The sequence below is a fragment of the Anomalospiza imberbis genome, chromosome 25 (assembly GCF_031753505.1).
Source record: "Anomalospiza imberbis isolate Cuckoo-Finch-1a 21T00152 chromosome 25, ASM3175350v1, whole genome shotgun sequence".
Taxonomy (NCBI): Eukaryota; Metazoa; Chordata; class Aves; order Passeriformes; family Viduidae; genus Anomalospiza; species Anomalospiza imberbis.
The window spans coordinates 4,925,216-4,938,118 of record NC_089705.1 but is presented as its reverse complement, the minus strand read 5'-3'; the positions used below and the strand labels follow the sequence as shown (position 1 = coordinate 4,938,118).

Genomic DNA, 12,903 nt, shown 5'->3' with positions numbered 1-12,903 from the left:
ATATCTCCATCTGTGCCCAATAGCGATGTTTTTATATATTTTTAAATTTTATAAATCCATAGACACACCCCCCTGCAGTTGCAGGCAGCCACCACCAGGTGGCAGCGCCCTCCACGCTGCCAGTGTCCCCCCGCGGAGGGGACCCGAGGGAGGGGACCCGGACAGGGACAGGGACCGCCAGCAGTGCAGGCCTTTGGAAAAGGCGACAACAGCCCCAGCGCCACCCCAGGGATGGCGCGGGGTGGCTGCGGGGACACGGGGGCTGTGGGCACCCGCGTGGATGTGGTGGCGCATCTCACTGTGGTGGCACTCGCAATGGCGCATTTGGCCGTGGTGGCACACCCAGCTGCGCACGGCGGCTGCGGTGGGAAAACCTGGCTGTGGTGGCACAGCCGGGTGCGGTGGCACTGCTGGCCGCGCCGGCACAGCCGGCCGTGGTGACCCCCCTGGCCGCGGTGGCCCGCGTGGCTGCGCGTGCCCGCGGCGTGGCCAGCGCTGGCCGCGGTGACCGGAGCGGCGGGGCCGGAAGGTGGACAATGAGCGGAGCCTTATCTCACCCCCCCAGCCCTTCCCGAGGCCACGCTGGGCCCCCCAGACGGGGGTGACAGGGGCCATGTGTCCCCCTCGGAGCACTGAGTCCACCCGCTGGGCTCTGAGGCTTCCATAACTTTATTTACAAACAATAAAAAGCAAAATAAATACAAAAAAAAAAGTCTTAAAAGTACAGCCCTTGTGTTGGGGGGCAGGGGGGGAGGTCCCGGGCTGTGCTGGCTGCGTGGACCCCACTTGTGACCCCACCAGGATGGGGACAGCACGGGGCTGAGCCCTCCTTCGTCCCTGCTGTCCCCCAGGGGGGTGGCAGGGCCATAGCACCATAGGGACGGGCTGGGGGGGACGGTGGGGACCCCATCCTGGCGACACCCAGCCCTGGGGGCTCAGGGGACCCCCCCACTGGGTTATTTTACACCCCAGCTCCAGCGCTGCCCTGCTGGGGGGGAGCTGCTGGGGCCCGGACGGGAGGGGCAGGAATATGGGGGTCCCTTCCCTTTGGGAAAAGGGGGGGGAAAATCCCACAGCCCCCAGCCGGGATGGGGGGTGCAGCTGCCTTTGAAGAGCCCCCCGCCGCCACCGCAGCCCAGCCGAGCCCGGGGCGGGGGGATTAGCGGCTAAATCCCATGGGAGACGGGAGCAGCCCCCGGGGCAGCCCCCGCGCACGCCCCAGTGCCCCCAGCCGCTGCGTCAGCACAGCGGGGACCCGCAGCCCCCGGCCCGGGGACAGCGCCAGCCCCCCGCCCGCCGTGCTGTGGCCGAGGGGCTGCGGTGGGGACGGGGACAGGGACATCGGGGGGCTCACTTGTGGGGCATGTCCTCCATGCTGACGCGGCCCCACACCCCCACCACGAAAGTCTCCACCTCGCACTCGTTGACGCCGCGGGCGATGCGAAAGTGGCCGCCCTCGCCCCACGCCGTGCCCCACGAGTTGGCCGCCGTCTGCAGAGGGGACAGGGGACACGCTCAGCGCGGTGACCCCCTCCCCAGCAAAGCCAAGCCGGACCCCACATGGGCGCGGGGAAGCGGCAGCACCCCATGGCTGAGCCCCCCCCAAACTCACCCAGTATTTTTGGGTCTGGCCATCAGGCAGCTGCTCCTCTCCCCACCTGTGGCGGGACAGGATGGTGAGGGGGGGTCTCCAAGCACCCCCAGACTGTGGGGTCCCCCCACCCAGCACCGTGGTGGGATTGGGGGGGGGGGGGCTGCCCCTGCTTATTTCCTGCCCCCGGCACCTCCCCAGGGCCAGGCCGAGGTTGGGACATCCGCTCCCGGAATAGGGGCAGGAATATTTAGCCACGGCAGGAGGAAGGAAACACCGGCACAGGGCAGATCCCCCCCCAGGGCTCTGCCACCCTCCTGCCAGGGTGCTGAGCACCGCGCTTGTGCCACCATTCCCCTCCCCGCTTCCTTTCCCAGCTCGGGGACTCCCAAAGGGGATATTTCTCCCAGGCAGACCAACCCTCGGAGCCCCCCAGGCCACCCCCACACCTACCCGGTGATTTTCACCGAGTGGGTCCCGTGTCTCTGGTGCTTCGGCCCCTTCCCCTCGGCCACGGGCGTGTGCCGATAGATCCCGCTCTTGTACATGAAGAAATCCTCGTGCACCTCCAGGATGGCTGCGGGGAGGGTGAGAGGGTTTGGGGACACGGCCACTGTCCTGGGGGAAGGGCTCCGTGTCCCCCCCGGGTGGAGGATGCGGGCACAGAGGGGCACGGGGGCACCGCGATCCCAGCGGGAGGGAAGGCGGCAGCCGGATCCTCCCCGGGGCGATGCAACAACACTCCGAGGAGGTTTCAGAAAGAAAAAATAAAGTTAAACAAACGCAGCTGCCAAGACGGTGATTAAATCTCAGGAGTTAATGAGCAACCCAGTGCCCGCTGGGGTGGGCAGCGTGACGGGCACTGGGGCAGCACTGCCCGGGCACGCAGGGCGAGCAGCTGAGCGGGGTTCTGGCTGCCACGACAGCTCCCCCAGCCCGGACAGAGCGGTTTTCCACCCCCACTTTGTTCCCCCAATCTTTTGGGGCGCACAAAAGGGTGCCCCCACCAGCTCCGTACCTTGCACCGGGCCGTTCTCCAGCAGCTCCTTCATGATCTCCTTCTCCTGCAAGCACAGAACAGGGTGGCACCGGGTGGCAGCGGGGCCGGGACCCCCGGCACTGCCCTCCCCACCCCCGGGGATGCAGCAGAGCTGCTCCAGCACCCACAGGCGGCTGCGGTGGAGATGCCGGGTGGAGGAGCCGCTCCCTGCGGGCTCCGCAGCGGGGTTTTCCCAGCCGCATTCCCAACCTCGGTTTTCCCAGGTAAAGCAGCCCGAGCCAAGCCCTTTCCTGCTCCCCGCTCCCCGCTCCCCGCTCCAAAGGGCTCCCGCTCCGCCGCCGGGCCCGGCGCTCACGCTGGAGGAGAGGCGGTAGGCGGGGGTGGACTGGTAGATCTCGTTGGAGTGGGTCTGGGGGTTGGGGCACCGCGCTGTCGCCTGTCGCTTGCCCCGGCCCGTGGAGCGGCTGTGCATCATGCAGGGCGGAGCCGCCGGCTGGCTCTGCTGGCTCGTGAACGGGTAGCACTCGTCTGTCACCACCCTGCGCGCAGGGACAGGGATGTAGGAGGGCAAGGACAGGCTTCATCCTCATCCCAAACCAAGCTTCCAGCCTCATCCCAATCCCATCCCCATACCGAACCTACTCTCCATCTCCACACCAAATCCCTCTTCCATTCCCATCCCAAAACCCACTCTCATCCCCATCCCAATCCCCACTTCCATCTTCCCTGCAAACCCCACTCTCATCTCCACTCTGATCCCCACTCCCACCCCAATCCCAAACCCCACTCCCATCCCTATCCCAAACTCCACTGTCCATTCTGATCCCAAATCCCACTGTCCATCCTGCCCTGGCACCCTCATTCCCCACCTGTCCAAGGCACAGGATGAGCACAGGGATCTCTTGGGCTCTCCCCAGGTGACCAGAGCCCCAAACCCCCTTTATCCCAGAGCAGCCCCTGTCCCCCATCCCATCCCATGGATCCCATCCCATGGATCCCATCCCATGGATCCCATCCCATCCCATTCCATCCCATCCCATCCCATGGATCCCATCCCATCCAATCCCATCCCAACCCACCCCATCCCACGGATCCCATCCCATCCCATGGATCCCATCCCATGGATCCCATCCCATGGATCCCATGGATCCCATTCCATGGATCCCATCCCATCCCATTCCATCCCATCCCATGGATCCCATCCCATCCCATGGATCCCATCCCATGGATCCCATCCCATCCCATGGATCCAATCCCATCCCAACCCACCCCATCCCATGGATCCCATCCCATCCCATGGATCCCATCCCATGGATCCCATCCCATCCCATGGATCCCATCCCATCCCATGGATCCCATCCCATGGATCCCATCCCATCCCATGGATCCCATCCCATGGATCCCATCCCATCCCATGGATCCCATCCCATCCCATGGATCCCATCCCATGGATCCCCATCTCATCCCATCCCAACCCACCCCATCCCATGGATCCCATCCCAACCCATGGATCCCATCCCATCCCATGGATCCCATCCCATGGATCCCATCCCATCCCATCCCACGGATCCCACCCCACCCCGCTCACCCCCGCCTGCGCAGGTACCACCAGGCTCCGTCCAGGCGGCCGCCGCTGCAGCCGCGCTGGTTGCGGGTGTCACAGGACAGGAGGTTTTGTGGGGACAGGGCAGGGGTCATGTGTCCCATGGAGTGGATGGAGATGCGGTCCGAGGCCACGGCTGGGGAGGAGCGGGAGGTCAGCGGGCGGCGGTTCTGTCGCTGTCCCCGCTGTCCCCACCCTGCCCGCCCCGCCGCCCCTCACCGGCCGTGGAGAAGGCCCAGGATCCGGCGCAGTTTCCCTGGTCCAAGGGCTCGTGGATCATGCCGGGCCACTTGGTGGCGGCATCGAAGTGACGCGGCAGCACCTCGTTGGAGTCCATGTTCATCTGCGGGGCAGAGAGGGGGGGCTCAGCCCACCGGGACCCCCCCAGCTCCTCCTGCCACCCCAGCCATCCTCTGAGCAGTGTCCCCACCCAGGTTTTGTGTCCCCAGCCCCACTGTGTGACCCCATGTCCTCCTCCTGCCACCCCAGCCATCCTCTGAGATGGTCCCCAGCTGGATTTAGTGTCCCCAGCCCTACTGTGGGACCCATGTCCTCCTCCTGCCACCCCAGCCATCCTCTCAGCAATGTCCCCACCCAGGTTTTGCGTCCCCCAGCCTCACTGTGAGACCCCTCAGGACAGGGACACCACCATGAGTGACAAAGATTTGGGTTCCCCTTTATCCCAGAAAGACCACACCCCTCAATTACCCCTAAATTTGGGCTCCACGGCCCCAGAAGCTCCTTAGACAACACCAGCACCGAGTGTCCGGTCCCGGAGCCCAGCAAGGCCCTCGGTGGCCACCTCGAGGGCACAGCTCTGGGTGACACAGCCCCTCATGGTGGCCTCTGGCCCAGCCTTTCCGCCCTGGAGCGGGGACGGTGCCCCCGCCCTGGCCTTCCTGGGGAGGACACGGCCACAACTGCCCGGCTTCTCCCAGCGCAGGAAGCGCCTCTAAAATTAAACCTCAGGCTCCGGAGCGCGGGGCTGGGCGCGCACCAAGATCTGCCAGCACCCCAGGGACCCCCGGCGGTGCCCACCCCGTGTGTGGGTGCGGGCAGAGGCAAAGAGAGGGAGCAGGCGGCTCTGCTGAGTCAGCAGCGGCGGGGCCGGCGTTCCGATGGGAAACCAACACGGAGGAGAGGGGGAAAAAACAACACTGGCAGCCCGGGGATTGTCCGGGGGAATTTGCTGAGCTGCTGTCTCCAAACACGAGGGCTGCCCTGCCTCCCCCACCCTGGGAGCCCCTTCCCAGCGATGGGGAATCACTGGGATGGGCAGGGAGAACCCCTGGCGTGCCTCAGTTTCCCCCCCCCGCCCCGGCGGGGGACTCACGTGCATCTCGTTCATGTTCATGACGGTGGGAGAGGGACGGAAGGTGCCCAGGCGGTGCCGGATCCCGTCCTCCAGGGTCATCCCCCAGAACTGGCTGTAGTTAGCGGCTCTCCAGCTGCGTGCGAAATGGGGACACGGGGCAGGGGGTTACCCCAAAAAGCACCGAGGGGTGAAGCATCCCTGTGCCACCCTCGCGGCGCCCGGCCCTTACCCGTAATCGCCCCTGTTGATGGCATCGATCAGCTCCCCGTCCATCAGGCAGGCGTGGTCCTCGCACTGCCACTGCCCGCCGGGGCCGCAGGTGCTGCAGAGGGGACAGTCGGTGAGAAATGATGTCCCCAGGGTGACCAGGGGACCCTGAGTGGGCGCTGCCCCTCCCGAACTGGGCAGCCAGCGAGGGGCTCAGGGCTATTTTTGTCACGGGTCACCAGGGCTTGGCACCTTAGAAGCCATGGGCAGCCCCCTGGGTGACCCTGAGTGGCCTTTGGGTGACCCTGGGTGGCCTCTGGGTGGCCCTGGGATCTGTCCCCCCCCCTGCCCCAGCCCCCGCAGGAGCCCCGAGGGCAGACAGGCCATGGGACAGAAAATCAGCTGAAAAGCTGCCAGGGCTACAAACATCAGAGAGGGGCTTGGACAGCAGCCCGGGACCGGGGGTCGGGGCTGGGTGTCCCCATGGGTCACCCACTGTGACCAGGTCACTCCATGGGGACAGCTGGGCCGGGGGGGGCTCTGGGGGTGTGGCGGGTCCCTTGGGGAGCCCCGGGCTGTGCTCCCCCCGTGCACTGAGCAATGCTTGGCATGCTCCCTCCTGCCCAGATCCCGGCACATTTCCCTTTTATGGAGCTGAGCTGAGCCGTGTCCCTCCAGACCCCCCCATCCCAATCCCGCCGGCAGCACCTGGATTCCAGCGTTCCCCCATCCATCCCTGAGCGCTCCCGGTGCTCTGTGTGACACCTGGGGACTTGGGAGCACCTCAGGGTGCCACCAGCTGGGTGCCTACACTCTGTGTCACCCCACCATGGGTTTTGCCCCCTGCCACCCCCCCAGCGGGACCCTGGCAGGGACAGGGGCAGGGGTGACACGCTGCAGAAATTCCTGTTCTCCAGGCACCTACTGTGGGGGAGGAGGGATTGAAAGGGAAGATTTGCTCCTTCCCCAGCGCTGGTGGATCAGAGATGCTCCCCCAGCAGCAGAGACGCGACATCCACCTGCGTGGCTTGGGGACATTGACATTCCCCCGGGAATGGGGACACCGTCCACCCCTGAGTGCTCCGAGCCACGACCCCGGAGAAACTCCGGGCTGCCCCAGAGCTGTGGGGAGGGTCGGGCTGGCTTTTCACCTGCAGCACGCCCGCACACACATGTTCACACACGTGCCCCTGCCCTCGCACACGCCCCAGACACTGCCTTTGATTTCCACTTATCTGCAGCATCGCCCCTCCGGGTTCAATCCTCGTCTCAGGCAGCTTCGCGCCTGCAGGTTCCTCTATTCCCCACCTCCGCATGCCAGTAATACCAGTAATCCCAGCTAACCCCCACACTGCTCCACCAGGAGCTCCGGGAGCTGCCCAGCGGGCAGCACAGCCGGACTCTGGCCGCTGGCCGTGGCTGCCCAAGCGTCCTGTCAGGCTTGGGCAAGCTGGGCTGGGACCAGCGTGGCCAAAACCCCCCTGGGCAGCGCTGGGGAGAGTGGCTCCCACGCAGGCATGCGCTGAAACTTGGGAGCGGCTCAAGGCCCTTGGCTCTGAATTTGTTGGAGCAAAGGCATTTGGCAGCAGCTCCCACCACCCAGCTCGCGCCTCGCTCCGCGGGACCGTGACACCTTCCTCTGGTGACATGCTGGTGACATGCCACAGGTGCCCACACAGCATTCACTCACCACAGGTTGCAGTTCTCCCGGTACGTGGCTCCTGGGGGATAATTGCGTCCAGCACGGGCACAGCCTGCACGGGAATGGGAGAGCCCCTGGTGAGTGCTTGGCTGTGCCAGGGATCCCACCAGCCCCCCAAATTCCCGGGGGTGCAAACCGAAGGGAAAATCAACGCGGTTCTTAAATCCAGGCTGGTGCCCCAAAGTTCTCCTGGGGTCAGCGGGTGCAGGGTGGGAGCGGGGCTGGCTCAGCGCCGGGAGGGTTAAATGTGCTCAGCCTGGCGGGACAGGGATAAAGGGGCTGGTTGTGCCCGGGAGCTGGCTCTGCTCCGCTAGGACTTCTGAGAGAGCCTTGTGCTGTGAGCTGGGGGCTGCCCGTGCCCCCTCCTCGCCCCCGACCGCCCCAGCTGCCGGCAGGGTTAAGCCAGGGCCAGCATCTGCCTGCCCCAGACGTGACCGGACAGGCTGGGATGGAGTCCTCGCACGTCCCCTCACGTCCCTGCTCTGCCCGCAGGCGCTGCTGGAGCGGCCGCTTCCCCAGGGAACGGGCTCTGGGGTCACGGGCTGCTCCCACACCTCTTTTTCAGGGAGTCCATCCCCATCCCGGACACTCTGTAGGAGTTCCCACAGCTTTGAGGGGTCCGGAGCAGCTCTACAGTGAGGCCAGGATCGTGGGGTGCCACATCCATCGCCCCGAGGAGCACCGGCAGCATCACAGAGCGCATGCAGCACCCCAGGGCTGTCCCCCAGCGCCCGCAGCCGGGCTGGGCGCGCCTCACCTGGGGCTTTGGGGAAGGGGGCCGGGATGCCCAGGCAGTATTCCCAGAAGTCGGGGCAGCAGTCGGAGACGGTGCGGTTGCAGAAGAGGTCGCAGTAGCAGAGAGTGTCGTGGTAGGGCACGGTGCAGCCGTCGTCGCGGCCGTGGCAGCAGACGTCCCCCCGCTGGCAGTAGGAGCCGCCGGCGTCGTAGACCCCGTGCTCGTACAAACCGGGGCTCAGCTCCCGGCGGGTGCGGACCCGGGAGGCCAGGGCCACCCGGGCCACCTGGGCCACCAGCCAGAGGCACAGCAGGGCCCGCATGTCCCCGGTCATGTCGCCACACCTGCGGAGGGAGGGCAGTGAGGGCACGCCAGCCCCACCGCGGGGTGGGCGCTGCTCCCACCCTGCCCTCCCCAGGCTCCTCAAAACATTCCGGTTTTGTAACTCCCCTTGTGACCACGCAGCTCAAGCTCCAAAACAGCCTTTCCCCCCAGCTCCGCACGTCCCGGCGTCTGATGGGCCCCGTGCCCGCCCACCCCTTCACCACCGGCTCCAAAACCAAAACCCCCACGGGAAGGGGCTCCCCGGAACACTCGGGGGGGCTACCCGGGGCCCGTTCCCAACGCCACCCCCAGTCCCCACGCGGGCAGTGCGATGAGCTGCCAGGTCTCAGCTCGCGGGGCCCAGAGGGGTGATGGGGACCCCAAAAGAGGCCGGTGGGGACAATCCGGGGACACAAGGGAAGGACCCCCACCTGCCGGCTCCCTCCCCCGGCCGTGCCCCGCCTGCAGCGTGGGGACTCTCCGGACCCCGGTAAAGCAGGGAGGGTGACCCGGGAACCCACGCAGTGCCCACGGGGATCCCACAGGGTGGGAACCCCTCCCCGTTCCCGGCCGTACCTGCCGCGCCCGCCTCCCAGAGACCCCTGAGAGGAGTGCGGGGTCTGGTGCTGGGATCCCTCACGGAACTCGTGGGGCGGGACCCCCGTCTCTCCTCCTGCCTAGCACCCCCCCAGCCCCACCCCGTCCCCCAGAGCCCGTCCCGTACCTGCCGCGCCCGCCGCTCCGCCGCCCCGCGCCCGCCGCCGGCCCCGCCGCTCCTTATAGCCGCGCCCCGGCCGGGGGGGCGCGGGGAGGCGCCGGGGCAGCCGCGACCGGCCGGGGCGGAGCGCAGAGGGGCGGGGGTCGGGCCTGGGGTTGTAGAGCTGAGCCCCGAAATTGTGGCCCCTCTCTGTCCCCGCGGGGCCGCGGTGTCCCCGGTTCCTGATCCTCTCCCGGTGCCCCCCGGCACTGCCCTCGCCAAATGGGGGGGTCCCGGCTGTCGGGCCAGCACCCCCTGCTCCATGCGGGGGGAGCCGTCCTGGGGGGTTTCCCTATTCCTCAGGTGTGCGGAGAGGAGGGGAGGGCTGGAGGAGGGGGAGGGCTGCGTTCCCCCCTCTTCCAGGGGTACAGCTGAGACAGGGACCTCCCAGCCCAGGGCATGGAGCTGGTGTCACTTGGATCCAGCCCCATGTCCCCGCTGCCAGCGCCCAGCCACGCGCTCAGGGACCACAACCAGGGGGGTCTTGGCCACCCCCCAGGCTCCGGTGCCCCCTCCGGTGTCCCCGCGGCACCAGCACCTGCTGGTACAAACCGGGGACCTCGGCCGCCCACGCGGGGCTCCTGCTGGCCCTGCCTCGCCGGGAGCATCTCCTGGCGCTGCCAGAGGATTCCTCGAGGATGCCTCACGGCAGCCAGGACGGGAGCACCGCGGGGTTCCCTGGACGGCCGCGGGCCACGGGCCAGGGGCTACGGGCCACGGGCTCCTGGCTGAGCCCACGGCGGGGATGCCGCGGCCAGGGTGGGCTTCATGCCGGGGAAGTGAGTGGAAGTGAGGAGCACCAAATCCCGCCGGGCACGGGGGCTGCCTGCTCCCCGAGAGCCCGGGGTGCTCTGGGCGCCCGAACCAGGGTCCGGTGTAGCCCCCTCGGCAGGGAGCCCTTCTTCCAAGCGCTCTTGGAAGGGCCTTTTCCTGTCAGCGCGTCCTTGGGCAGCGCACGCAACGCAGATCTGGAGCTGGAGCGCCGCAGGAAGGAACTGAGTCCAGCCCAGAGTCCGGCTGTCTCCAGCATGACTGGACTCGCAGGAATCCACAGTGAGTCACGAATTCCCCCAAGACCCCCAGAGAACAAAGCAAAGCCACTGGCACAAAGGACATCCCCGGCCACTGCTCTGTGTCCTTGTGCCCCCGCCAGCTCCCTGACAGCTCAGAGGACGCAGTGGGGTGCTGCGGGAGCAGCTGACCGTTCCCGTAACAACCCTGTCCCCCTGCCAGCTGATAAGAGGCGCTGCGCGGAGGCGGCAGCGGCGACAGTCCAAGTGTTTGGAGCATCCCCTCACCCCGTTCCTGCGGCTGGGCTCCGGCGGGACGCGGCCAGCTGGCCCTGCCAGGTCACAGCTCCCTCTGTGTCACTCTGACGCCAGCGTCTCCCCCCCGCGCGTGTCCCCTCTGCGGGGAGTGGCAGCCTCGGCGCACGTGGGGCAACCAAGGTGGATGGGGACAAAGTCCTGCCGGGGCACCTTGGGCCCATGTGACGGCGGGAGGCAGAGCCGCGGGCTGGCACACACCCCCTGCCCTGCCTGTGCCACCGTCCCGGCCGTGCTGGGGGCGGGACAAGCTGCCAGGACCCCGTCCCCACTGCTCAGAGCCACGGGAAGACCCCACACACCCGGCTGGGTTGGCCCTGGCTGCCCCATGAACACACCCGGGCTCTGCCGAGCTGCCGCCCCCGCGGGGTGCAGGGTGAAGATCCCACAGCTGCAGGGATGGATCCCTCCAAACCCACTCGGGAAAGCCGCCCACCTCTCTGGGAACACCGCGAGAGGCCGGTACAGAGCCCTCCAAAGCCAGCCCCACAGGGATCGCACCCCACTCATCGGGCACTCCGCGGAACCGGGGTGCTGCAGACCCCGGAGCCCCCCATCCCCGAGCGGGGCACGGAGGTGCTGCCCCCGCAGGGCTCGGCTCCGAGGCGATCCTGGAGCGAGTTTCTTGGCAGGAGGCAGCCAGGAAAGGCAGGGACTGAGCCGCGGCCAGCCCCGGCTTCCTCCCGGGCCAGCGGCACGGGAAGGGGCCGCCTCAGCCCCCGACATCGCAGGCTGCAGGGCGTGCTGTCCCCGGGGGTGCCAGCTCACAGCCATGGGGTGAAGCTTTGCTGTCCCTCCAGGGGTCTGGGGGCTCCTGGGGAAGGGGGCTCCACCCTCACCTCCCTGGGATGGCCTTGGGGACATCGCAGCGACGTCGCCATTTGGAGGGGACACCCCAAATAGACAGGTGGGGCACAGCCCTTCCCGGGGCAGCGACCCTTCCCTGTAAGGTGCCAAAAAAGCAGCGCACGGGTCCTTCTGCAGTGACACCAGCCCTGCACCCCCGGATGCAGGGATGGAGCTGGGGAGGGCGAACGAGCTGGAGCTGGGCTCTCAATCCCATCTCGGTGCGTTTCTGTAGCTTAAGGGGTCAGGGAGGCGTCCGGACATTTGTGTCCCCTGCCGGACATTTGTGTCCCCAGGCCGGACGTTGCTGTCCCCTGGCCGCGGCTCGGTGGCAGGGCTGGAGTGCCACCTCTCGGGAGCGCCGGGAGACAGAAGGGAGCAGGCGGGCAGCCTCTACTCCAAATTTTAATGAAACAAATAAGTTAATAAGTTAATCAAGTGAGGTAACTACCGCTGGCTCGGGGGTCTGCGGGGACCAGCCAGCCCCGGGAGCGGGGTTCTAAGGGTTAATTCCTGCGTGCGGCTGCGGGCAAAGCTGTCACATGCACCTCGCCCCACGGCCACCCACCCAGCGCTGTCCCCTGGTGTGGCACTGCCCGGGCACCCCCGGGTCGAGGGCAGGAGCAGGGTGGGGGCGTTCAAGCAGCTCTGGCATGGCCCGCGCTGGCCACATGCACTAACGGGGCGAGGGAACGAGCAGGGTCAGGAGTCCCCAGTGCCCGGAGCAGAGGCACGGGACAAGGGGTGCGAATCCCACGGTCCCAAGCCCAGAGAGGGGCGGCGCTGGCAGCGGGGGGAGCAGCCCAGGACAGACCCCGGCAATGTGGGGTGACCACCGAGCCCCCCCTGGAGCCTCGTCTGCCGCCCCAGCCTGGCACTTTGGCACAGCCCCAGCGGAGCCGGACTGGGAAGCAGCGCCGGGACTGGGAGCAGGGCAGCGCAGGGGATTGGGGCAGCGCAGGAGCTGTCGCGGCTCTGATGTAGGTGACATGCAAGGACACCGCCCTGTCCCCACCAAGCTGGCCCCCTCCAGGCCCGACCCGTGCTCCCCGGACCACAGAGGGGACAGGGACAGGGACAAACTGAGCACCGCAGGACCCAGCCAGGAGGGAATCCTCTAAGCAGGAGCAGGGGCTGGGACACAGGGGCAGGGATGCTCCTTGGGGACAGCGCCTGTCCCCACAGCCCCTGCTCAGCTTCCTGGCTCCAGGGCCACCCCCTGGGCAGCACAGTCCAGCCCTGGGAGCTGGCAGGGGGTTGCTTATTGCCTATGGCCCCTCGGGTTGCTCTTCCCAGGGGTGTTGCATATTAAGACATTATTGCATAAATATATATATATATATATATATATATATCTTCTATATATATATTGCCCTGGGAGCATGCACGGGCAGGCAGAAGGCTCTGCTGTGCTTCTGGAGAGGTGCAGCCTGGGGAGGGGGGACAGTCCCCTGCTCCCCACACTGGGGACCCCGAGTGACGTGGGAGAACCACCCT

General features: G+C 67.1%; 1 protein-coding gene across 3 annotated transcripts; it reads right to left on the bottom strand.

The window, feature by feature from the left end:
- Positions 1-651: 651 nt before the first annotated feature.
- TINAGL1 (tubulointerstitial nephritis antigen like 1) lies at positions 652-10,638 on the bottom strand. Of its 3 annotated transcripts, none has more exons than XM_068172953.1 (12): positions 10,534-10,638; positions 8,176-8,498; positions 7,407-7,470; positions 5,739-5,831; positions 5,528-5,642; positions 4,414-4,537; positions 4,180-4,330; positions 2,947-3,130; positions 2,610-2,655; positions 2,045-2,168; positions 1,613-1,658; positions 652-1,491 (listed from the first exon to the last, which is right to left on the bottom strand). In XM_068172953.1, exons 2-12 carry the CDS (start codon positions 8,486-8,488, stop codon positions 1,351-1,353), a joined length of 1,401 nt encoding a protein of 466 aa, XP_068029054.1. In that variant the 5' UTR covers positions 8,489-8,498; positions 10,534-10,638; the 3' UTR covers positions 652-1,350. The 3 variants fall into 3 exon arrangements, with proteins under 3 accessions (XP_068029054.1, XP_068029056.1, XP_068029057.1); XM_068172955.1 differs by lacking the exon at positions 10,534-10,638 and adding an exon at positions 9,203-9,296; XM_068172956.1 differs by lacking the exon at positions 10,534-10,638 and adding an exon at positions 9,055-9,142.
- Positions 10,639-12,903: the final 2,265 nt, after the last annotated feature.

Excerpts from the sequence above, each read along its gene's own strand:
- TINAGL1 (XM_068172953.1), bottom strand. The coding sequence starts at position 8,488 with ATGACCGGGGACATGCGGGCCCTGCTGTGCCTCTGGCTGGTGGCCCAG. Across the intron at positions 5,832-7,406 it reads CGGGAGAACTGCAACCTGTG|CACCTGCGGCCCCGGCGGGC; the intron begins GTGAGTGAATGC and ends TCCCCTCTGCAG. Across the intron at positions 4,331-4,413 it reads CTGGGCCTTCTCCACGGCCG|CCGTGGCCTCGGACCGCATC; the intron begins GTGAGGGGCGGC and ends GCTCCTCCCCAG.